The 27485-nt window shown below is 46.3% G+C and overlaps 1 protein-coding gene across 1 annotated transcript in view; it reads right to left on the bottom strand.

The window, feature by feature from the left end:
- Nucleotides 1–176: 176 nt before the first annotated feature.
- The window catches only part of LOC119386138 (uncharacterized), a gene marked incomplete at its 3' end in the record, with an annotated part of 142221 nt that continues 114912 nt past the window's right edge, over nt 177–27485 (bottom strand). The window contains 5 exon segments of the mRNA XM_049414229.1: nt 177–318; nt 407–461; nt 7404–7606; nt 7777–7907; nt 12017–12221. Of these exon segments, the coding sequence (XP_049270186.1) occupies nt 177–318; nt 407–461; nt 7404–7606; nt 7777–7907; nt 12017–12221 (736 nt within the window).

The following is a 27485-nucleotide window of genomic DNA, read 5'->3' as shown; positions in this document are numbered from 1 at the left end:
GAGCGTCTTTACGTTTCGGTACATCTGAACAGGGGAACCAGGCGGGTATCCGAATACTAATGTCACTTCCGACACGTAGCACCCACAGTGCCCTTTCGTTCTGGCCCGCCGAGCAAGAGAACTACTAATATTGATCAAATCATATCGGATAAAAGAAAACGAAAATTTGCGCTTACAAGCAGAATATCTTGTTCCACTCCGGTGACAGCGTCTTGTACTCGGTGTGCGTCTGCAGCCGCGAGTTGACCAGCTCGAGCACGCAGAAAGGGTCGCTCTTGCCTCCCAGGTCGGCAGAGGCCAGGCCCTGTGCCTTGTACACTGCGCGGTTCGATGAGAAACACGATGTCGTCGAGTTCTGTTCAGTGATTCGGCGCGAAGCTCCTCGCTGGACGGAGCAGTGACCCACCTTTGACGACGAGGTGTCCGACGTCGTCCCAATCGTAGAAGCTGTGTATTAGGCCCTGCAAGAACCGAAAGAGGCATCGCAATTACGGATGCGTTTTAGCGAAACTGGAAGTACACCCGACGGGAAAAGTTTACGGGATCTGAGCTCCATGCAGCCAATGCGAATTTCTGCTCTGTTTTTTGATCCATTCGCCTTTTTCTCCCAGGGTAGGGTAGCAAACCAGGCGCACGTCTGGTTGACCTTTTAAATGCGAAGCATTTCTTAGCGAACTTCTGCGACTTTGAGCGTATCTATCTATCTGTCTATCTATCTATCTATCTATCTATCTATCTATCTATCTATCTATCTATCTATCTATCTATCTATCTATCTATCTATCTATCTATCTATCTATCTATCTATCTATCTATCTATCTATCTATCTATCTATCTAGCCGCCTACGACTTTGTGCTCTCCTGGTCGCTTGGTTCATCGAATGTGCACCAAAATTGGTATGGCGTAACATGACTGTATGACGAACATAAATGACAAGACATAACATGAAAATCATGACACGGATGTCATGTACAGCATGACTTACGTGGCACGCTCATGGGGCGCTGGCGGCAGTTTCGCTAGCTTGATCTAGCCCGAAATTGGTATTGCGCGACGGGACTGTATGACGAACATAAAAACTCGAGTTAACATGAAAATCATGACACGCATGTCATGTACAGCATGACTTACGTGCCACGCTCATGGAGCGCTGGCGGCAGTTTCGCTAGCTTGATATACACCAAAATTGGTATCGTGTGACGTGACTGTGTAATGAACATAAATAACACGAGTTAACATGAAAATCATGACACGCATGTCATGTACAGCATGACTTACGTGGCACGCTCATGGAGCGCTGGCGGCAGTTTCGCTAGCTTGATCTACCCCGAAATTGGTATTGCGCGACGTGACTGTGTGACGAACATAAAAACACGAGTTAACATGACAATCACGACACGCATGTCATGTACAGCATGACTTACGTGCCACGCTCATGGGGCGCTGGCGGCGGTTTCGCTAGATTTATATACACCAAAATTGGTATCTTGTGACGTGACTGTGTAACGAACATAAATAACACGAGTTAACATGAAAATCATGACACGCATGTCATGTACGGCATGACTTACGTGCCACGCTCATGGGGCGCTGGCGGCGGTTTCGCTAGCTTGACCTACCCCGAATTGGTATTGCGTGACGTGACTGTGTAACGACACAAATGACACGAGTTAACATGAAAATCATGACACGCATGCCATGTACAGCATGACTTACGTGCCACGCTCATGGGCGCTGGCGGCAGTTTCGCTAGATTTATATACACCAAAATTGGTATCTTGTGACGTGACTGTGTGACGAACATAAAAACACGAGTTAACATGACAATCATGACTCGCATGTCATGCACAGCATGACTTATGTGCCACGCTCATGGGGCGCTGGCGGCGGCTTCGCTAGCTTGATCTACCCCGAAATTGGTATTGCGCGACGTGACTGTGCAACGAACATAAATAACACGAGTTAACATGAAAATCATGACACGCATGTCATGTACAGCATGACTTACGTGCCACGCTCATGGGGCGCTGGCGGCGGTTTCGCTAGATTTATATACACCAAAATTGGTATCTTGTGACGTGACTGTGTAACGAACAAAAATAACACGAGTTAACATGAAAATCATGACACGCATGTCACGTACAGCATGACCTACGTGCCACGCTCATGGGGCGCTGGCGGCGGTTTCGCTAGCTTGACCTACCCCGAAATTGGTATTGCGTGACGTGACTGTGTAACGAACACAAATGACACGAGTTAACATGAAAATCATGACACGCATGCCATGTACAGCATGACTTACGTGCCACGCTCATGGGGCGCTGGCGGCAGTTTCGCTAGATTTATATACACCAAAATTGGTATCTTGTGACGTGACTGTGTGACGAACAAAAATAAGACGAGTTAACATGAAAATCATGACACGCATGACATGTACAGCATGACTTACGTGCCACGCTCATGGGGCGCTGGCGGCGGTTTCGCTAGCTTGACCTACCCCGAAATTGGTATTGCGTGACGTGACTGTGTAACGAACACAAATGACACGAGTTAACATGAAAATCATGACACGCATGCCATGTACAGCATGACTTACGTGCCACGCTCATGGGGCGCTGGCGGCAGTTTCGCTAGATTTATATACACCAAAATTGGTATCTTGTGACGTGACTGTGTGACGAACAAAAATAACACGAGTTAACATGAAAATCATGACACGCATGCCATGTACAGCATGACTTACGTGCCACGCTCATGGGGCGCTGGCGGCAGTTTTCGCTAGATTTATATACACCAAAATTGGTATCTTGTGACGTGACTGTGTGACGAACATAAAACACGAGTTAACATGACAATCATGACTCGCATGTCATGCACAGCATGACTTACGTGCCACGCTCATGGGGCGCTGGCGGCGGCTTCGCTAGCTTGATCTACCCCGAAATTGGTATTGCGCGACGTGACTGTGCAACGAACATAAATAACACGAGTTAACATGAAAATCATGACACGCATGTCATGTACAGCATGACTTACGTGCCACGCTCATGGGGCGCTGGCGGCGGTTTCGCTAGATTTATATACACCAAAATTGGTATCTTGTGACGTGACTGTGTGACGAACATAAAAACACGAGTTAACATGACAATCATGACTCGCATGTTATGCACAGCATGACTTATGTGCCACGCTCATGGGGCGCTGGCGGCGGCTTCGCTAGCTTGATCTACCCCGAAATTGGTATTGCGCGACGTGACTGTGCAACGAACATAAATAACACGAGTTAACATGAAAATCATGACACGCATGTCATGTACAGCATGACTTACGTGCCACGCTCATGGGGCGCTGGCGGCGGTTTCGCTAGATTTATATACACCAAAATTGGTATCTTGTGACGTGACTGTGTAACGAACAAAAATAACACGAGTTAACATGAAAATCATGACACGCATGTCACGTACAGCATGACCTACGTGCCACGCTCATGGGGCGCTGGCGGCGGTTTCGCTAGATTTATATACACCAAAATTGGTATCTTGTGACGTGACTGTGTGACGAACATAAAAACACGAGTTAACATGACAATCATGACTCGCATGTCATGCACAGCATGACTTATGTGCCACGCTCATGGGGCGCTGGCGGCGGCTTCGCTAGCTTGATCTACCCCGAAATTGGTATTGCGCGACGTGACTGTGCAACGAACATAAATAACACGAGTTAACATGAAAATCATGACACGCATGTCATGTACAGCATGACTTACGTGCCACGCTCATGGGGCGCTGGCGGCGGTTTCGCTAGATTTATATACACCAAAATTGGTATCTTGTGACGTGACTGTGTAACGAACAAAAATAACACGAGTTAACATGAAAATCATGACACGCATGTCATGTACAGCATGACTTACGTGCCACGCTCATGGGGCGCTGGCGGCGGTTTCGCTAGATTTATATACACCAAAATTGGTATCTTGTGACGTGACTGTGTGACGAACATAAAAACACGAGTTAACATGACAATCATGACTCGCATGTCATGCCAGCATGACTTATGTGCCACGCTCATGGGGCGCTGGCGGCGGCTTCGCTAGCTTGATCTACCCCGAAATTGGTATTGCGTGACGTGACTGTGCAACGAACATAAATAACACGAGTTAACATGAAATCATGACACGCATGTCATGTACAGCATGACTTACGTGCCACGCTCATGGGGCGCTGGCGGCGGTTTCGCTAGATTTATATACACCAAAATTGGTATCTTGTGACGTGACTGTGTAACGAACAAAATAACACGAGTGAACATGAAAATCATGACACGCATGTCACGTACAGCATGACCTACGTGCCACGCTCATGGGGCGCTGGCGGCGGTTTCGCTAGATTTATATACACCAAAATTGGTATCTTGTGACGTGACTGTGTGACGAACATAAAAACACGAGTTAACATGACAATCATGACTCGCATGTCATGCACAGCATGACTTATGTGCCACGCTCATGGGGCGCTGGCGGCGGCTTCGCTAGCTTGATCTACCCCGAATTGGTATTGCGTGACGTGACTGTGCAACGAACATAAATAACACGAGTTAACATGAAAATCATGACACGCATGTCATGTACAGCATGACTTACGTGCCACGCTCATGGGGCGCTGGCGGCGGTTTCGCTAGATTTATATACACCAAATTGGTATCTTGTGACGTGACTGTGTAACGAACAAAAATAACACGAGTTAACATGAAAATCATGACACGCATGTCATGTACAGCATGACTTACGTGCCACGCTCATGGGGCGCTGGCGGCGGTTTCGCTAGATTATATACACCAAAATTGGTATCTTGTGACGTGACTGTGTGACGAACATAAAAACACGAGTTAACATGACAATCATGACTCGCATGTCATGCACAGCATGACTTATGTGCCACGCTCATGGGGCGCTGGCGGCGGCTTCGCTAGCTTGATCTACCCCGAAATTGGTATTGCGCGACGTGACTGTGCAACGAACATAAATAACACGAGTTAACATGAAAATCATGACACGCATGTCATGTACAGCATGACTTACGTGCCACGCTCATGGGGCGCTGGCGGCGGTTTCGCTAGATTTATATACACCAAAATTGGTATCTTGTGACGTGACTGTGTAACGAACAAAAATAACACGAGTTAACATGAAAATCATGACACGCATGTCACGTACAGCATGACCTACGTGCCACGCTCATGGGGCGCTGGCGGCCGTTTGGCTGCCAGCGCCCCATGGCGCTCAGTGCAGCCAAAATGGCTGCACTGAGCGCCAGGGTGACGTCGACTGAAGCACGTAGAATGACGATAAGGCATGGCGTGGAAGAATAACTTCAGCACGCCTTATTCATGCCAAACTATTTACGTCAAGTTAGGATTTCCGCCAGGTTAGGTGGGTATTGAACAACACATAATACAAAAACTAAATCTGCCAAGTGCAATACACAGCTGGAGAAAATGAGTCGGTTGAATGACTGACTCGTTCTTAAGAGCATCAAGACTTTATTATAAAGCTGAGCAATGCTAGGCATGACTGCGTATGTGGTTCCGCTTTAATTTCTTACCTGCACTGCTGTTGTTGTACTGCACGGAACTCTGAGATCGTGAGGGCCCTTTCAACCTACCCCGATCAATCCGCGGCCACTAGGGCCAATTATCGAACCCTGAAACTCGAGCCCGCAGTAGTAAGAAAAACACAGCCGCTAAGACGCTATGATGCATGAAAAAAAAATCGAAGAGTGCCCTTGTCTATAGTGTTTGAAGACTTCGAGCATAGCGGCAACATCTTTGGCAGAAGAAAAGAAGGGTACTTGAAAAGCCCCACTGTGTATCGTGTTTCCATGTCTTGGAAAAGAAAGGAAGTGAATAAGGGGTGCGAAAATAGCCCTGTACAACATCGGTCATAAAAAGATCTCGCAGCTTCAAAATGGCCTCAAAGAAAGAAAGAAAGAAAGAAAGAAAGAAAGAAAGAAAGAAAGAAAGAAAGAAAGAAAGAAAGAAAGAAAGAAAGAAAGAAAGAAAGAAAGAAAGAAAGAAAGAAAGAAAGAAAGAAAGAAAGAAAGAAAGAAAGAAAGAAAGAAAGACCATGTTTCATCGACTGAGTCTGTTAATTACTTTTCGCCTAAAGACCTCTGACTTGATGTTGTTGGAAATAAACTTGACTTGACTTGACTTGACTTGACTTTGAAAATAAAGTTTCCACAATAGCGCTTTTAAGCTGTCTTCTCTTGTTCTTTGGCCAGTGCCCGAAAATTCGCTCGTCTAACAAAGAACTATTGTCCAATCTATCAGCACCTTCGAGAGTTCTTTTCTTGAAGCACTGTATAAGAACGGCGGCCGCCACGATGGAGAGGTGCACAGAAGGCAAGTGTGACACTTCGCTATAGGAATCGCACTTCGTTAACCGATCATTGCAGTATTTATTTCATAGTATGATTTTAGGAGATCGATTGGTCAGCGCCTTTACGTGGCACTGCCTACTTACTTACTGCTCGTGGTGTGCCAAATAAAAAGAAAATTCACAAAATATGACTAAGTACTCCGGACACAGTCGGAGAGCATGAATACGTACAAAGATCTTTACCCCTGTCCAGGGAGCCACCGATGGTAGTTAAACAACAACAACAAAAAAACGCACATAAACGTTCACAGTTTCATTGTGAAGTACATGAGCGAAACAAAACACATTACAGGAAGAAACGCCGTGGACAGGATAGACGCTCAGGGAGCACTCGTCGTCTCTAAAGGGTGTAGTAAATGGTATGCACCTATACCGGCGCACATAAAAGACAGCGGTTGCGCACCGCTCTTTGACAATGCAGCAATTATTACCAAGTCTAGTGACCGACTCGTGAGGGAAATTGTCGAGGCTGGCCAAATACACGCACTATCAGACATGTGCGTGAGTGTACCGTCAGTCGCGCTGACGGGCAAAGAACTCTGCTATTTGGCAAGGCGTTAACATATCAGAAACTTTCCAGTGCGTTTAGATATCAGATTGGTTTATGACGACGCATGCGCGCCCACTCCGTTTCCTTCAAAACTCTTCGATAAACTTCAGTTGTAAGTGAGCGTCTATCCTGTCCACAACGTTTCTTCCTGTAATGCGTCTTGTTCGCTCAACAATTTCACAATGATGCACCAACTGGCCCAGCAGTCACGCTTCTCAAGTTCACAGATTCATAAACCAATAAGTGCGTTTTGGCATTGCCAGGGCGCACGCACATAACAATTTCGCTGACCAGCGAACTCACTCAGCCAGTTCCATTCCCGTAGGCTACGTAGGCTCGTCACTACATACGCAGAATGCAGCGTAAAGTTACAGCACAGGGATATGCGTGAATCGTGCGCAGAACGTACGTATCGTGCCCGCAGGGTCTTCTCTCGCGCGGCCGAGCCGCCGGCTGGCCTCGAAGGCGGTGAGGTCCGAGACGCAGCTGGTGCTACCCTGCGTGCTGCCGCTGATGGTGAGCAGGAGGAACAGCGAGCCGGCGCCGTCTTCAAGCTCCTGCCACACCGAGTGCGTCGTCTCGGGCTCCAGGCTGCTCAGGTCGATCGAGCACCTGCGTGAGCACACAAAGAAGGGAGCACACACACACCGTTCTTTTTATCACACGCGAGCGCAGAATTCCAAGGAACTCTTGCTCTATCACTAATGACAACTCGGAGGCGAACGCCTGAGTGTGGACAGCATTAAAAACTGAAACGCAAGCAGGAAGTGTTCTGCACGTACCTCCCCATGAAGTCTCCCTTGCCACTAAAATCCTTGTCCCACACGGTAATCTCGAGAACCTTGGGCTGGTCCGTGTACATGTGCAGGTCGAACTGCTCCAACCACTGAGGGTTCAGGGTTTTGATGGCGTTCTGTGCGAAACACATAAACGAGACGTCTTCAAATAAAACACAATGAGTTCAAACAGTGACCATTGTTATGTTCTGTTACTTACATTGTAATTCACACATCGTGCCCCTTCGCTTTATGGTATGCATGTTAATGCTCACAAAGGCAGTGTAGCACACACGCAAAAGTTAAAGTAGAATCTCTCAAAGGAAATGTCGTATAGGAGAGTTATATCCGCGAGACTTGGGAAATGTTTACATACGCGTTATCACAATCTTTACTTACGCCTCGCACAAACGATGTGGCCGCTTCACATGTTATTCTTACAAAGTGGGCCCTTTAAAGTGCTATTTTTTAGAGCGTACTAAGACCCCCTGAGCTTGAGCAAGTTATGAAATAAAGACAGCTTATTACAAGATCTGCTTGCGACCGAGTACCGGAAAGATACTGGTCAGGAAGATGCCGACACAAATTCTTCTCGAAAAGAGCGGGCAAGAGCATGGAGGCGTTAAAAACAAAATTACGCATCTCATCCCACGTGGCTCAACGTAAAAAGAGGTGTAACCCTAACCACATAAAATGTGCTTATGTGTTGAAAAAACAAGTTGGGAAAGCAAAAATTGTGGCGCTTATATACTAAGGTGTTCCTACGAAGGATTAAGCAAAAGTTTTAGTCTGCAGACGCCCTATAAATGTTACAATAACGCAAATCGACAGTCGATTGACTAGCATTCCGTAATTAACTTTTAATTATTAATTTTGTGGTAGATACTGCAACTGACAAATTGTGGCTTGCATGGCATACCCGCCTGGGGTGTAAAGTGAGCGCGGCGCGAATACTGAGAGATGCACCGTCGTATACATGCGGGCGAAAATGAACAGTTCCAGTTACTTTTGTAAGTAACCGTCGTCTCGCGCGGAGAAATACAGAAGTAGCTACAACACCCAGACATCTCATCGCCCCCTTTAGAAATAACAGTATCCCGACAATGGTGTCCGCCCTGAAAATTCGTTCGACATGGATGCTCCTCGCGAACTCACCGGCTACAATTCCGTCAGCTTGCAATATGTACCGGAAGGTGGTTCATTAGAAAGTTAATTATTAACTTAGTTTATGAACTAAAATTTAACTTTTATAAATGTACGCCGCACCTGACAGTCTACTGCTGAGGTAATATTCTTCTTTTTCCTCGGAATCACTATCCTTAAACATCCAGTCTTCGTAAACACTCCCGGCTACAATTCCTTCTTGTATTGTTTACGTGGTAATTACTGCGTTAAGTGCGAGTGAAAACGTTGACTGCCGCTACATTATCCTATCCGTCAAGCACTGCAGCACAGACACATTGCGCTTTCAAAGGAACGACGAAGCGGTGAAAGGTAATAGAAACAGATCTGTACAGGCAAACGCCGGATGAATATTAACGGCTGCCACCTTCTAAACTGAGTAACGGCAGGTGCTTCCACGGCCCTTTCGTTGCCACGAAGAAGCAACAACGTCATACAAAAGAAGAAAAAAACGCGTTATTTTTATCCAATCGAGAGTTGCTCGAAGAAGATGCTGAAGGGGGACATAAAAAAAAAAAATGAGCCGTGCATATCGCAGCAACGTTCAGTATGTACCGAAGCAACGTACTCACAGTTTCTCGACCACACGCGTTCCTCGAATAACTTTTTTTTTCTTTCTTTTTTTCCTACAACGCGTCTCAACGAGAAAAGGCCAGCGTGCGGTAGCTCCCTTTTTCGCTCGCCGCCTCTCCGGGGTGAGAAGAAAACCACCTGTCCCGGTATTTTCCATCTTCTCACCCAGGCTAGATCATCCTCACAAAGTGCACATAACTTCAGGCAAGATTTTCTTGACCGTCTTTCGTTCCCCGACCATCAGCAGACTGGAACCACCGTCCCGGATTGACAGCCGGCATTCAGGACAACGTTTGTGTCCGTAAAAACTTAACATTGGATACTATAGGGCTAGCAAAAATGCGTTGGTTTATTCTGTACTACGTTCTTCTTATTTTTGCTAGTAAATATACTTACCATGTTAGATATAATTGCATAGGCCAAGAAACATAATGCTTGTATAGTGAATTTTATTTCTTTTTCCTATATTGCATTATTTATGACCACTCCCCTCTGTAATGACTTTGGCCTTGAGGGCCCAATAAAGCCAAAAGACGTTTTCTCCGCAGCCTTCTGCCAGCTGTTGAGTATATAGACAACAGTCCGCGCCTTCTGTCATTCACGCAAAGCGTGACGTGTGAACTGAACCAGAGTGCTTATTTTGGCCAGTTGGTACATGTCCATTGATACATGTTCGGGCCTGGCGTTTTCCTGCCTGTCATTTTCGACGGTATAGCTATTGAGTGTGGAACACACACACACTCTCTCTCTCTCTCTCTTTCTCTCTGTCTTCCACCATAACGACGGGCCCGCAACTGCGACAGAACGCAGTGGAACCCTCCGGAACAATTCAGCGCCTTGTGAGTTGGTATTATTTAGTACAGTAATGTCGCGTACCACACAGGAGTGACCGACTGTGACTGACTCTGTGTGCGCTCCGTCGCGTGCTATCTTTCTCTCTCTCTCTCTCTTTCCTCTCCATCTTTAAATCTCCCCCACCCTGTTCCCATGTGTAGGGTAGCAGACCGGTTTTCCTAAACTGGTTAACCTCCCTGCCTTTCCTTCTCTACTATTTCTTTCTTCTTAGCATGATCACAGCGCCCCAACAAGCGTCATCAGGCCTGACAGGCAATAAAGCTGACGTCCAACTGGCGTCATGAAAATAGGACAGCCATGCTCTATCCTCACGACGCTTCTGTACTGGAAATTCTGGCGGTTTTCTTAGAAGGGAACCTTCCACAATTAGTGGAGTAGCGAATTCATAGTTTCAGAATAGCCGGTTCTGACGCACCTTGACTTCCCATGTTGTTGCATGCGATTGAAAGAAAGACTTCCTGGGCGAAAGCGACGACACTGACCTAAGCTATGCATAAAGGAATGTTTGTTCATTCGATTCTAAGCTTTCGTTTGTTTGTTGTTGTTTTTTTCACAGTAATATGAAGTTAGATAAATAAAAGTACTAAAGAAAGCAGCCACACGAACGATGATGCCGACGTTCACGCGAGTTTAGAGACACACTTCTCCAGGTTTGCTCCAAGTACAGGCAGTGTACTACACGTACCCACAACGTCTTTTTGTTGAACACGAAGCCTTCCCCATCTTCATAGTGGTTGTTGTCTTCTCGCTTTGTATTTCTACGTAGTTCTGCTCGCGTCCGATTTCAATTTCCGTACATTCTCCTGAGTACATGTTCATCAGGTTACATACACATCTTATCAGAATAATTTGTTCCATTTCCTTTCCCCTAGTTTTAACCTAGAAAAGTATAGTAAAAGCGTGATTGAAAATTTGTCAGCTCGAACTCAAAAATACCGTGCGCCTATCGTAGAACGGTGAACATATATCTGCACATTGCAACTTACTGACAGGCAATTTACGATACTTACGCTTAGTCCAGCTACCTGTGAGTTCATTCAGCCCTCCCCTTACGCGAGCTCTTATACAGCGCATGGAAGTGACAGACTTGAGTGCGCGACTGTTGACACCTGCACTGTGTTTGTGTACATACGGACTTGTCTTTCGCTATTGAAAACAATGTCCTCCTACGGCGCCTTCTACGCACATTCTGCAATTGGGTATGATGCGCCATGTCCGGTTTGTGACCACAATAAGCAGCAAGAAAAGCAAGACAACTAAACAAATAAAAGCAAAAGAAGTAAAGGCCACGCACTTGTAGTGTTACGTTCACTTCCGGTGTCAACTTTCATGGCTCTTACATTACTTTCGATTCCCACTTCCGGCTCCTTCAATCCGAAACACAGACGCGCTAACTCCAGAGAAGGCTTAAAAAATGCCACATTCTCTGCGTTCGATTGTCACGTCTAATGACTACGTTGTCTCAGAAATTTTGCTATCTCTATTGCTGCACCATTCCTCTTCCTGACGTGTGAGCGTATTACGGAAATGTACAGATTAGTTAACATCTCGTCCTTCTCTCTCTTTCTCCCAAGAATACATGAACAAATAAGAAGCTGAAATGTAGAAGAGGGCTTTGCCGCCATGCACCACCCACCTTGCTCTTGTACTTCTCGGTGCCGAGGCGGAATCGCACGTACGGGTCGCTGAACCCGTTGTCGTCCATGGCCAGCAGGTTGCGCCCTTCGACGAGCACCACGTTGATGACGCTGTCCCATAGCTGCACCTTCTGCTTCTTGCTGGTAGCTCGTCGACGACGCGTCGCCGCCTCCGGAACCCAGGCGCAGGCTCTTGCTGAAGTACTGCGTTCGCAAAAGCCACGGGGTTACTTATTTTATCCAAGTACGCTATTCTTACAGCCAGCAACACTGCAGGATATAATACAGGGCGACCGCAGGCTTAGCCCGATGTGATGGTTTACAGGCTAGAGCTGTTTCATCTGAGTAGAAGGTCGCGGTTCGAATGCCAGTTTTATTTTAAAGAAAGCGGAATGCGAAAACTATAGCGTACCGTAATTCAGGTTGGCTCAGGTAATCAAATGATCATCCGGGACGATCAAATACGGTGGCTGTCGAATCCGCTTGTGCTAAGTCTCTTAAATCAATCAAATGCGCCCAACTTTATGTCCAAGGCAAAGGCAGTCATGTGACGTGCTATGCAAACGTAAATATGCAAATTCTGCGGCGCTCGAGGAGTTGGTATTCCGGCCCGGCTAATTAGGCACTAAACGAAATAATTTTTCGGTTGTGATCAGGCTGAGACCTGCGCTGTATAACGTAAATTGACTCGAATTCTAACATGGATCACTAAGAAAATTTCTCGCAAGATGAAGTATGCAGTCCTTTCTTTCATTCTAATGATACAATATTGCGGGTGCTGTCTTAAAACATAACGATGAAAGAGAGAAGAGCGAAACGAGGACGGAAGACTGAAGGCTCGGGTTCGAGCACGCTGTATGCAGCACCGTCATTCGAAGGTTGCTATGATCAAAAAGCCTCGATGCGCAGTGTGCCGACAAACGTGTGCCACATGTTCAACAAGCCGATGAAAAAGATCACGTAAAAAAACGTGCAAATCACCCTGCCCTCTTTTCTGTGGCAGAAGTAGTAAGCGGTTGTTTATTTGGGGAAACATATATCAAACTAAAGGAAGGAAAAGGAAAACATTTACTGCAGACCACAACGCAAGTGTCTGAGCTGCTGACACCTGAACGGGTGGGAACAGTGGGTGTGGGGGGAGTGGAGTAAAATATACATAGGAATAAAATAAGAAGCACTATTTACATATCTAAGGAGGAAATACTTCAGTTTCAATTCCAGTGTTCCTTTATTAATACAAATTCAAAACAGAAAAATTTGTTACAAATGCTATGCATACTTGACATTTCGTGTTTCTCTATACGAGTAATTGAACTGTGGTCTGCTTTACCAAGAAAGCAGATTACTTAAGGCGGATTCCTGTTCATGGCAAGCTAAAATAGAGTTTGTGAATGCGTGTGGTTGTGCGTGGTTGTGTAATCAAAAGTCGCATCGCTGCAATTCCCCAAACACTGGCAGCGCCTGCACTCCGCGGCGGTGCAGTTATATAAGCACTGTTTTGACGTCAACTTATCCGTAAGATTAAGAGCGGCAAGTGGAAGCCGTGCGGGCACACAGCGTGCTTCTAATAAACACTCCACTCGCTATTAGGCGTTACGCAAGGCGACTGCTCGTCTCCACCAGTGTTAGGAGCTTCGGGCACGTGGAACGGCAACGCACACTTCCAGCGCAGCGCCCTTCAAAATTGTCGGTGTATTGATTCACAAATTATAGAGACAACAGTATAGATACACACGGTATACAAAATCCGTCATGCCCACTTATCATTCTCGAAGGTTACCAAGACCAAGCGTCGGAAAGCAGCTTTCTAGAACAGTTCTACAGAATGGAGATGACAGATAGAAACAAAACGCAGACTGCAGGCTGGTAAAATCAAAACTGTTTTTTAATGGCACGAGCAATGAGTGACATTCTTGTTTCTCTTCCAAGAACTTCCAGTCGAGCACTTACTTCCGGTTTCCCGAATATTCAGAAAACGTGTTTTAAAAAAATAAATATGGTACGAAATCGGTGGTTCTGGTAGAAGTTAACAGTTACGTTGTATGGATGTGATATCGAAGCCTAAGTTTACTTCATAAAGGGCCAATTAAGTGTTGGTATAATTAATGAAGGTTCATTGAATCAGTTCATCGAAAGTGCAATCGGCTTTCTTGTGAGCAGCTGGGATCGTTGCGGCACCTGGTGGAGCAGATCTCAACCACGCGCTTCTTTCTGCGTGGCCTCCGAGATCCGCTTCGGCAGCACGCGAAACGCAATGATAACCCAAGGAATACACCGGGGCGCACGAACGCCGACGTGTGAGTGCGGCTACGCGACCCGAAAGTCGGGGATTAGGGTCGCGTCCAATTTTACACCGGAGCTTGAGCCTTCCTTCTCCGTGTCCGCAGAAGTTTCTGCCTGTCGCCTCGAGAAATAACGAGAATACAGGTTTTGTTCTCATTCTGTACTCATTTCTCTTTCCACAGTAGAGTATAGCCGACCGACAACTGCTCGTGTATTTCGATCTGGTTTTAGTATTTTAATAGCTCGAGCTCAAGGTGATCAAATAAGATCTGTCCATGTTTGTCTGTGTGCGCGTGACACTATGCTCGTTCAGTCAGTAAGCGAATGTTTACTGCACTGCCACAGCCATGAAAACTAAAAGTTCACTTCGCATACATTTCCACACATTTCTATAGATACCACCTTTCGAGCGAAACAAACCTTTATTTTTTTTTTACCTCTGTTTTTGACAACCCAGGTTCACCGAAGCGGCGGAGTCAGAGAACATGCATAAACAATAGAGCGGACTGGAAACCAAAAACAAGAACTACGAAGATCCTCCCCTTCCCCCCATATCCTTCAAACTGCGCACAAACACACCGCATTCATCTTTTTCAAGAAAGGTCTCGCGTCACCGCAGGACAGCGCTCAGAGATGCGTACCCTGGTACAAACAGTCAGGCACACGTTAGCATATTGTCCTTTGCTTTCGCAGAGACGCTCTCTCTCTCTGTCTTGCCGTCACTTCACAAAAAACAGCTTCATAGATGAAGCAGCTGCGACGTTTTTTCCAATCGAGGTCCACCGCACTTCAGACACGTCGGCTATACATATAAAGCACACGCTACTCTAGAAGGACATGCCAGCGATTGACGCAAACGCGCTTGATCGTCATCATCATTCCATTTAGTTCCGCTGCAAGACCATAGCTATAGATCCGAATAGTTCCACGCTCCTTCAATTCAAATTCAACCAATGCTTGCAATTTTCCGATATACTCCCACTATTCAGCGTCCTTTCCTGCCTCCCCAAACGAGAAAAGTGACCGTCGGCGGCATCAACACGAGTGACGCACAAAAGCATCGTCACTTTACGACGTCACCATATGACGTCATCATGACGTCATAGGTCGCCAAAATTTGTAACGCCATCACGAAGTCATCGCGACGTCACATCACGTGACGACGTCGTCACGTGAAATCGTCGCTTGGTCAAAGGTGGGCCGATCACGGAGGCACTGCAAAAAAAAAAAAAAAAAACGTGAGGCGCAGAAAGTTTCCAATTACTCCGATCCCGGAAGCAGGGCAAAACCACGTTGGGTGCGGAGAGCTTCCCAGCGGAATCAATACAGTCGACTGAGAAAAAAAAAAAAAAAAGAATCGTTTTCGCCATCCAGTCGTCTTAGGCAAGTGCATAATGGACCGTGTGAATTCTTCTGCTTCATTAATCGAGGCTACATCTGAGGACGATCTCCGAAAGCGAGTACACGAAGATACAAGTTCATTGCCGTTTGGAACAATATCCTCGGTTCATCTCCAGTTAGTGAACAGCTTCCACTGCCCTTCTTAGTTAGTACGGACATGTGTTCAGCTAGAGGTATCGGGGGCAGTTTTATGGAGAGTGACTTTCTTTCATTGTCGTCAACGCAATTTTTTTCTTTTTTGCCCTTTCTTGTGTACGACTGAGCGTGCTAAAGTGATAGGTGATGACACAGCGTATCTCCGAGACACGGGATATAACATACAAAGACGAACACATCGTCGCTGGACTACAGCTAGAGTTGTTTTTCTGTTGTCATCAAATAACTAGCCTACGAGTACACCTGAGCCACGCTAACTTTCCATAATTAAACTCCAGCACACGGAAAAATGACATTCGAAATTATACAAGACATGATGAAGACAGTCCAGGCGCATGCGTGGGCTAGGAGGCTATATATATGGAAGGTTCTCTTCGATCAAAGCTATTTGGTGCTCGTCTATTTTCCAGTGTCATTTCCGTGTGCTGTAGATTCATTATGGATCCGTACCAACACGCCTAATCACATAACCCTAGCATGCTAGCTTTGTTGTTGAAACTGTTGTTGTATTTGCATTTTTTTCTATAAGTAAAAGTAAGGTAGGCGGAGGAGCATGCCTGAACCTATACAGTGGCACCTCGTATATAAGAAGGGTGGACTCCTCGTACCTGCCACTCTCTAGATAGATCGCGCAGCACATTGTCCCTTGCCCTTCCTGGCCTTTCGAGTGTGTTTTAATAACGGAAAAGGAGCACGCGCGACGTGCGTATACACGGGACAAGAGACGTGCATCACGTGACCCACGAGGTCTCTTCCTAGAGCTGCGAGAGGAGAGATATTTACGAGCTTCTGCTGGCAGGCGCTTTTCTCAGCCCGCACCTGCGAGCCGCACACAGACCGCCGCACAAAAAGCGACCGTTCGCGTCGTCGATCCCCAGCGCCTTCAGCTCGAGAAAGACGTCGCGTTCGGTTTCTATCTCGCCATGCCCTTGACAATTAGTTTCCTACAAAAATTCTAATAATAAAAGAAAGATCTGGCGCTAATCGCTTCGCCAATCTTAGGTATATAGTACAGTGCCGTTAAGCCCGCATTACAATGATGAATCTAGCGCGTACATTTACTTACGATTAACTACGTCCGCCTCACTCAAGCGGCTGTGAGATGTTTCCAATGGAGCGATTTCGAGCTACATTCACAGCACCGCTTAGCACGAATGCGATTACTGGACGCACCATTATTCCGATGGGTACGGAAATGATGCTGTGACAAATTGTTGAAAATGTAAAGCGTCTCTTTTCGCAATTTCTTATTTACGCTTCAAACGGCTTCTCATTGTGTAGGGAAGAAAACCGCACGTCTGTGTACGTTTATTCTCCCTCCCTCTCCTTCACTTTCCGCCTCTCTCTCTCTCTCTCATAATATACGAGGTCACGAATGAGTTTCCTAAACACAGCACCCTCCTAATAGAATCGCGGAATGTCGCAAACCTTGCTAAATGTTTTGAGCGCGTGGCAAGGCCAGCAAACTGCTAAAAATAAAAATGAAATCAACGAAATACTTTAATAGAAGTGTACAGTACAGCTTTGTGATCGGAAAAGAGACCTGTCCACCAAATCAACACGAATTCGCAAGCGCAACGCAAGTGTAAAAGCGCACTCAGTCTTCTTTTTTTTTTTTTTGTAATTTGGATATCAGGAGGGAGAAAATGAAGAGAGATATATGCAGTACAGATGTTTTACACGTTTACGTACAAAATATCCTTCCTCACACATCTATGCCCAACCCACAGGGACTGGAAATATTAAATGCACACCTTGACTGCGCGCTTGGCTTATTTTCGGGTCACTCATAATACTAACATCCCATCCATGCGACTTTCTCGTTGACGCTGTCAGCACCAATGGTGGTAGTATATAGTGTTTGATGGCGCAAAGCCCGATGGACAAATAGCGCCAAAATTGCACTTTGCGCAAAGAAATGTAGTGGTTTATTGCTTTATAAGACCATTGCTTTATAAGGGCTCGAAATACTAATAGAAATATGTAAGTACGAAACCATCACAATGGCTAGTGATACGAACAAATGAACGTGATAAACGTGGAATGCGAACGGATGATTCATTAATGTGTGTTGACGCCAGCACCGCAGATGCCTCACCTGGATCCCTAAACACAAGAAACTAGAGGTACTTGCTGCGTACAATATAATTACATTGTAGCAGCAGCCTCTCGCAAGAGCCGTCAGTACGAAGAAATTATCGTATTACGCAAGCACAGCAACCTAACAATCACTTAGGATTATTTCTGACAGCCTGAAGTCCTTTCATGCGCGCCTAAATCTCAGCACACGGGTATATTCGCATTTCGCCCTCATCAAAATGAGACCGCCGAGGCAGGGAATCGAACCAGCGTCCTCGAGCTTATCAGCGAAACACCTTGACGGCATAAGCTACCACGGCGTGTTATCTCGATGCTAACCATTCGGATAAACAGGAGGCGGCCAAAGATTGCCCGTCACAATTAACGTATCAGCGCTCATGCGAAGGACCCTAAGCACTCTTTTAAATGAGCCTCGTTCAACGACTGCCGTCGGAAGAGAGTTGAGAGCACGGTTCGGAACCCCTTGCCGGGGGATGCCAGCCGGGCGCTGCGCGTATGTAGAAACGTTCCCATTGATGCAACGGCAGGGTTGTAAACCGCTTAGACGATGCGGGGCCGCCGGTAGATACGCATTAGCGTCAGGAACACCTGCGCCTCAATTAGCGGTGCGTCCATCCAGCGCATCCCGGCACATCCAGCGATTGCCTAGCTCTATATCTCTCTCCAAACTTGTACCATGCCTGCGTGCGTTCGTCTACACTTTAGGACGTAGACATGTCACGAGGATGCAGCACCGAAAAACAAAGATAATAAACAAAGAAAAGCTGTCATGTATACGTGTAGCTGGGGCACCGGCCCCGGATGTACCGTGTGTATAACATACGAGACAGGGCATCGCAGCGCCCCGAAACGCAATAATGGGAGCAGGCGTTGCGTGGAACGTTGTTTTGATAAAACGGACTACGGGTAAATGGAGCGCGCAGCGCGCTGCAGCACATCCATTCGTTGCGCAGCCCCGACAAATGGCCGGCGCGTCGCTATCTATAACGCAAGCACTTTTCGCCGAGCGCAATAACTTTGTGTCTGTACTACATCGACCTGACACGGGCCACATATTCATACATAATAACCGCCGCTCACCATGGAACAAAATCCCACGTTGCAGTTCATACAGGGTATGCAGTTTACTACAAAAATGACTACACTTTACAAATACTAACATAACGTAAATAAATAAAAAACTAACGCTGTGACTGTCCAGCTATATATACGCACTGTGACGTCCTTTAGGGAGTTAATAAGAGAAGTGTTTGTTAGTCAATTGTGCGTTTAAAATTTTTGCAAAACTACCATCCGTCTCTTCGAATATATTACAGCCAAAAGAAGGGTATGCGACACTGTCATCTGCTAGAGGAGACTGCAACAATAGAAAGCTGCCACACTGGCGTCAACTCGTACCACGAAAGGGCCGGCATTCAAAACGGTGAAAGTAGGCGTTGTCCTGGTCGCTCCTCGTCTCTTCGCTTTCTGTATATCGTTCACGAACTCCATGCCTTATCAAAGCCCGTGCATTATACAGAAGTCCGTACCTGTTCAGAGCATGTGCCTTATCAAAGCCCGTGCCTTATGAAATCGCGTAAGTACTATTCAGGTTAAGGATGACATAAAACCCCTGGGCCCGTATTCGGAATGTTAAGAAAGAACACTGATTCTCGACTAGCATGGCGGTCAGCATATGCATAACTAAGAGCACTTGGAACGAGAAGTCTGTGAGTTGGCCTGAAGTCAAATCAAGCTCTGGTATTTGATGTGCCAAAGCCACGATATGATTATAAGACATGTCGTAGTGGGCGACTACGGATTAATTTTGACCACGTGGAGTTCTCTGGCGTGCACCGAAATCTAAGTGCAGCCGTGTTTCTGCAATTGGCCCCCTCCCACCTCCCCACTCTCTATTAATATGCGCCGTCGTGGCCGGAAATCAAACTCGTGTCTTCGAGCTTGAGTTATAGACTGCGCCTGAGTAAATGAACTTATTCGCGCGTCCTTCACATTCTGCCACCATTAAAAGAGCGCCTGGCATGCACCTCCTCGTGCGCTTGAAAGAAAGAAAGAAAGAAAGAAAGAAAGAAAGAAAGAAAGAAAGAAAGAAAGAAAGAAAGAAAGAAAGAAAGAAAGAAAGAAAGAAAGAAAGAAAGAAAGAAAGAAAGAAAGAAAGAAAGAAAGAAAGAAAGAAAGCGATCGAGCTCACAATGGGGCGATCTTTTCATTTGGCAGAGCTAAGAGGAACGCGCTCAATAACAGGCCGCATTCCTTCCTTGACCTGCCTTCTCGCCATCAACCGAACAGCGCACAACGCACGCAGCGCTCGCTGATTTACGAGATCCCGTATCCGAGAGTGTCACGTCCGCGTATTTATTTATATATATATATACATATATGGTCTCTCATTTGTCGGCCTCCCCGCCGCGGGCGTCAGATATTGAGAGCTCTATTATACGACGACCGTCAATGGCGATTGTTTTCCATTGTCCGACAAAGGTCTTTGATCGTCCTCCACGCGCGTAGCTCGTTACGTGCCAGAATCCCTCGCGTCAAATCACAGTCACCACCAGGCAGGAGCGATCAAAACAAACCGAGCGAGTTGAACGATATCGGCACCTCTTTTAAACGAACCAACGAACTTATCAGCCTAGCGTGTATAGTAAAAACATCGAGACAGGGAAAGTTAAAGTTGAATGAAACCGAGGTCATTTATACGTAAGATGGCTTACCGGCCGTGTGTGGCAAATCGTTGCTTCAGATTCTCGGCAACAAGTCGGTGGTTACTCGGCCAGTATTCAAGCTCGCAAATTGAAGGCTTTCTTTCTTTCTTTCTTTCTTTCTTTCTTTCTTTCTTTCTTTCTTTCTTTCTTTCTTTCTTTCTTTCTTTCTTTCTTTCTTTCTTTCTTTCTTTCTTTCTTTCTTTTGTTCTTTCTTTCTTCCTTTCTTTCTTTCTTTCTTTCTTTTGTCATCTCCCTTGTCTCGGACGCGAAGCCAAGAGGATGCAACGCCTCTGGGCAGACATGCCTGCAAAGGTGTCCGGTGGCCGTAAAACCCACAAGTACCTATATCTGATTTGATTTTCATTCTTTGTAGTAAAAACACCAAGGGGGAAAGAACTCCCGACGTAGAATATGCCGGGTGAAATATTTGCAGTTAATATAAAACATCGTGGTTCTTCTCGTCAATGAGAAAGTCCCGCGTTTTCATCAACGCAAGCCGGAATATCTTACACAGCGCTAAATATGACGTCAGCGTGGTGTCACTGAATGCCAAAATCTAGCCGACACCTAAGTATATAGAGAAAATACGAGCACGAGCCAAGAAATTCACGCAGTAATAACCACTCAGCCTGATCGAGGCGCGGAACTACATTGGAGGAAGCAGTCGATGTGCGTATCATTCACAGCGATTACTGTGTATGCCATCTATTTCAGCAACAAGTTTCACGCAGGAATGGCATTGTTGTTGTCTCTATATTTACTTTATTATTACTTTTTACTCGTTTTGTTGCTTCGTTTTTGTCTCGTCATGAGCTCGGAATAAGGAAAAAGCGCTGACGAAAGACGAAAAAAAAAAGACAGAAACAGTCCCCGTGGAAACATCCACGCCGACATGACTACTCTTTAGCTGAACACGACAACCCGCATCTCGTAATGCAGTAGGCGATGCTCGAGTCCTACAATGACGAAGTTAACGAGTACGCGACGTTCGCTTAACAACAGAGGTGGCCAACAAGATACACTTCAACAACTCACGACTAATGGGTGCTTACACGGTATGGCCCTGAAGATTGCTGTCAATGACACGGTTGGGCAATAAGAAAGAAATACGACGGTCGCCAAAAGCCCAGAGAAAGACGCTAAATAAGTGACAATTGGCGTGGCGATAGAAAAAGAGCCCGAAAAAAGAATATCAGCGCAAGCCAGCGTGTTTCCAGGAGGCCAACACAGCAAAGTCTTGAAAACGAAGACGTGCGCATCATTTATCGTCGCTCTGAAATGAAAGCCACGCGGCTTCTGCATTTCCAATTACCGATGTATACATACATAAAGAGAAGTTATCAACCGCCCCTCGTAACAGGTCCTCTCGATCATAAGTTACGAGTCTCAGCTGCGATTATTGTATAACAGGTTATATTTATCATACATTTCAGTGTTTCCATACCGAACCGCCTGCCAAAATACGCATACGCATATAACTGCCTCTGTAGTCAACACAGGATGGGAACCCGCTCAGCTCGCGAATAAAAAGGAAACCGCGCTTCAGAAAGTAGTTACCTGACATTTTCTTTTTCTTTCTTTTTTTTTCGTTCGCCGCCCCCAATCTGCGGGAAAAATCCGTCGTGTAGCGCAGCAGCAGCAGCAGCGACCAGCTGAGCCGCATGACGCGTGCGCAGTATGTATACGCATGTTATTGCAAAAAGCACGCGATATGTTTTGTGCCTCTGTATCCATGCTTCTGCTGACAAATGGCACAACCGCGGTGTTCCAGTTCTTTGACAATAAAAAAAAAAACACCTTTCGAGCTGTTATTTTTTCGCCGAGGCCGCAGGTGTTAGCATTCTTTCCACGCTTTAGAGCCGGTCCCTCTGCATCCGGGAACAACACGAAAAAGGCTCTAGACGGTTTCGCGCGATCGCGATAACAGCGTCAAGCGTGCGGCCCCAAGAAACATCTGGTCACGTGACCTCTCAGTCCACTACACCAGAACTAAAACGTATCAGTTGTTTCAGCGCACGGAAACCTCTGTACGTTTCAGACTTTAAACAAAAGGCGTGTAACGCAACGCATCACGACTAATACCTATAATTATGTGTATAGCTTGATTCTATGTTTACTTAGGACGCTGTGCTAATGCAAAATTGTCTGCACACTTGTACTTATGGACGAGAGTAGCCAAAACCCGCGGCTTTCTGTTTTGCCGCACTCCTACCACTCGCCGTAGCGTTTTCTGGCGGTAAATTTAGCAGCCCACGTCAGTGGGCCAAACCGGAAGCAGCTGTTCAGGGTGTATATGTTTGCAAACAGTGAACCAGGTTATATATAGTATTTTACTGATGCGATTACGTGACCTCATCCCGGGCTGGCTGGCAACCTTGCCTTTTTGTAGCGGCACTACAGTAGACCCTGCGCATGAAAGCGCCTGTATACTGATGCATTCGGCGTTTCATAACCTTGTCGATTTGACATCACTACCTACAAAACTGAGATATGATTCGTGCAAACGCCCAACATATCGGCGGCCGGACCGAGACTTCGCGAATAAAATCGTCCGTAAACCTTTCCGGCCTAACGGTCACCGCTTGTAGGACGAACAGAAAGGTAGGCCCACGACTCGATCGCACCTGACGTGAAAGGTTATCGAAATGGCAGTAGTGAAATAATGTTATAAAAGGTCAGTTCTGTCCCGCTGATATTCACTGCGATGAATAATTCGCGCAGCCCTGCGGCGTTTCGGTTCAGCTGAAATGTCGAGACGTGATGGAGTTTATACACCGTAAACTATAGAAGATAAAATTGTTCACGTGGTTAGAAGTGGGGATGCTGCGGCAGATAAGGCCAAGCAAAGAGGGAGTTCAGAACGATTTCATGTAAGGAGCAAAGACAAAGTTAAAGACAAGATTTCAACGTAAGAAAAATAAAAGTCGCACGGTTGTGTTGATTTTGACTGTATTGATCCCCCCGCCTCCAATCAGTCAACTGTATTAATACCCCCCTCCCCCTCCCCCGAAAGCTTTCTGCACACAACGTGGTTTTGCACTGCCTCCGAGATCACATGCATTGGAAGCTTTCTGCCCCTTACATAGTTTTGCAGTGCCTCCGGGATCGGCCCAACTTTGACAAAGCAACTATGTCATGTGATGATGTCATCATGGTACGCCAGGGTATGTGACGTCATAGTAACGTGTCATCACATGGTGATGATGTTTTTGCATCACTCCTGCTGAAAACGACTGTCACTTTTCGCTTTTGCTGAGATGTCTAATGCCTTCGCCTGAATTGTAAATTGTACACAACTGTATCGCGTCGGTACGTTCGCCTTTTCTCGTAGAATTCAGCCCTCTTTCATGCGACGATTGATGTGAGTTCTAAAGGAAATAACGCAAGGTCAGAATTACGCTGCCTATCAACTCATTGTCGTATTTCGAGGAAATTGCAAAGAAATAGGAAGAATGATGAACGTTTAAAATGATTGGTTTGTGCGGTTTAACGTCCCAAATCGACTCAGGCTATGAGAGACGCCGTAGTGTGGAGGGCTCCGGATAACTTCGACAACCCGGGTTCTATAACGTGCACTGAAATCGCACAGTACCCGGGCCTCTACAGCATTTCGCCTCCACTGAAATGCGACCCCCGCGGCCGGAACCGAACCTGAGCTGTTTTCAGGCCAATTGCCGAGCACCGTTACCAGCCACGCCACTGCGGCGGCATGAAGGAAGGAACGAATAGAAAGATAAAATGCGTATACAGAATGAATAAATGCATGCGTGTTCATCTCCACCCGTACTTGTACGCATACATACAAACGTGTACCGACTCGCCCAACTTTCCGTTCTAATGATGCTCACCTTGTCGCCATAACCGATACTACGGCAGCAAACAGGTGAACATGTTTTTAAATAACAGTTTCGATCGCGATGAGCGGATTTTGCTTTCCCCAAGGACACGTACTGCCTTCGTCAATGACTTCAGCACAGGTCGAGCATCATATACGTAGTATCCACAGAGACATCATCGACTTGGCAAAGACATATATCCAACCACGTAAAGTTAATTCTATAGACATCTCTGTTTAGGGTCACTATCGTTTTCAATGCGGGGACAGAAAGCAGCGAGTGTAACGGCCAAAACTAACGCATAATAATTTATGCGAAGCCCCTCTCGTTGTTGAGCGCGCCAACCAGCAAGCGTGCATTTTTCCACCGAATCGATCATGCACAGCTCGGCTTTATACCGTAAACATGTGCCGTGTATCGAGCCCTGTCTGCCCCTGAACTAGAAAAATATGTTAGAAGTAATGTTTTTTTTTTTTAATGAGCACGTTCTCGACGGCATCTCTACGGAAATTGATTAAATTGTCATTACACGTACGCAGGTGAAGAAGCCCGAAGAAACGTCGGTAAACGACCAGGCAATCTAGTCGAATGTCAGGGGAAGCAGCGAACTTGTGTAAACGCGACGTGGCCGACGGGAAAGGTTTTCGTAAATGTCAACGCCGTAGAATCGAACTCCGCAGTCCAGCTTCGTGGCCCTTGTAAGCAGCTGGTATTCGAAATTCCCAGAAACGAACGATATCACTGAGAGCGAAAACAGGTCCAGCGTACGTCTTTGTCCCTGTCGGGTGACAAAGCATCTTCTACGAAATGCGCCAGCTTGCGGCAGCACCCTGCAGCACTCTCTTGACTTTTCCTTACACGGCTGTCATTTTATCTACCTCGATGAGACATAGCATACTGTGTCTCATGCTACTGGGCATCACTTTTATTGAGGCTTGTAGTGTTTCCGAATCGACATTCTGAGTACAAGTGCCTCGTGCAACTGCGGCACAACCGTGATGCCAACCCAAGACAACGTTTTATCCCTAGAAATACCTCCGGAAATTCCCTAGGTGGTAAGAAATATCCCTAAATTGACTAGTTAATGTAACAATAATAATTTTTGGGGTTTCACGTCCCCAAACCCCGACATGATTCTTGAGAAGCCGTATAGCGGAAGGCTCGGGAAATTTTGACCACCTGGGGTTCTTTGACGTGCACCTAAATCTACGTACACGTGCCTCTATAACATTTTCGCTTCCATCGAAAATACGGCCGCCGCGGTCGGGATTCGATCCCGCGACCTGCGAGTCGGCTCTCGAGCACCTTAACCACTATAGGCCACCGCGGCGGGTGGCTATTTAATGTCGTTATTCGTGCTAATGCATCTTGAACTAAGCATAAATATAGCTCACTCTCTGGCCCAATCTTATTAGAAGTATCTATTTTCTGCATTTCCTGTGGAGTAATTGCGGATAAAGCGCTTGCAAATGGCGCCATTTGCTACATAGATAGACAGAACTGTTGAGGAGTTCACTTTGCGCACTCATTGAAGGCATATAGATTGCATCGCTCGTGTCAATTGTAACTCTGTAGCGCCTTTCTTGTGCTTGCATCTAGCGAGGTGGCGGTCAACTTTTCATTTTCCATATTTTCAATCAGCGTTTCATGATTTGCAGTAGATATATATGGGCCCCTTTTTTACTGGCTGACAGCCATCCTGTATACTCTCAATCAGCCTCTCACTTGGCCACAGATTTTTCTCACTATTTTCGCGCTTACGAAAAGAGCGCGACAGAACGAATAAAAACGCATGAACACTCTTTTTTTTTCCGTGCCGCCGCTTTCATAGTAATGAATTCATACCAACTCGCACAATTGTCAGTGATATACTTTCCCTCACTTTCTCTCAAAGTCTCCGGGTCCAGAAGTTGTTTGACATGGACACTTTGCACGGTGAAGGCACACAGCGAGCGTGAACTTGGCACGTTTTCATGTGCACTACAAGTCAAAATTATTGTTTGTTTCACAGAGCAGCAATCACTCACGGCGCTCGTGGTGAAACGCGCGTGCATGCTAAACACTTACGACGACGAAGTTTCATTTCCCCCAAATATTCGGCATATAATAATCGCGTTACAGAACTGCTATCGCTTTCACTGAAATATATAGAAAATCCCTAGATATAGGGATACATCTCGTTGGCATCGCTGGAGTTGAGTTGAATAAACTATTTGTTCTTCGGCTATCGCTTGATAATGAAGGACAGGCTTTGCGTGCCGCTTCAAGCCCAATAGATAACGCAGCGTTCATAAAAGGTGAAATATAGTGTGGGACCAGGGCACAATGCCCAATTCACGTTCCATAAGTGTAGGGTGGCAGAAGCGCAATCTGGTTAACATCCTGTACTCTCTCTCTCTCTCTCTCTCGCCTGCTCGCTGTCGTTTCAACCCGTGCAGTGTGCACCATCTCTTTCCGCACACACCGCACGCGCGTGATGTGCCTCCCACGATAGCACAACAAATTGTCAGTTCCGTATACCTGACAGAATTCGCTGCCATCTCTTTAACGAACTTATTCTTCAGCTAGAACTACTGGTGCCACTTTCGCATCGGCAATAAGCAGCTACTGTATAATTAGCCAAACTCGGATGCGGATTACAAATAGCGCACAAGGGGATCACCTCTACCGATGCGCACAGATCGGGTCGTCTCCGCGGCCGTTTTTAACGATCGTGGGCTCGGGTACTCTGGTTTAAATCCAAGAGCGCGAACGCTATACCGATCAACAAAGGGCACATGGTATTAGTATGCGCAGCCCCGTAAAAGATTAGACGAGCCGCCTGGGCTGCGCAATCCTGCGAACTAATCCGACTACCGCTATATATAGGCGAACTTTCACCTTTGAACTTCTGACTAACAACGTCCACGGTCATGAATTGTACGACATAGTTTTCGAGCTGGCAGACTTCTCGCCCTTTTCCTTCAAAGGCTAGTAGCCACTGGTAA

The sequence above is a fragment of the Rhipicephalus sanguineus genome, chromosome 3 (assembly GCF_013339695.2).
Source record: "Rhipicephalus sanguineus isolate Rsan-2018 chromosome 3, BIME_Rsan_1.4, whole genome shotgun sequence".
Taxonomy (NCBI): Eukaryota; Metazoa; Arthropoda; class Arachnida; order Ixodida; family Ixodidae; genus Rhipicephalus; species Rhipicephalus sanguineus.
This window is presented reverse-complemented; position numbering and strand designations above follow the sequence as displayed.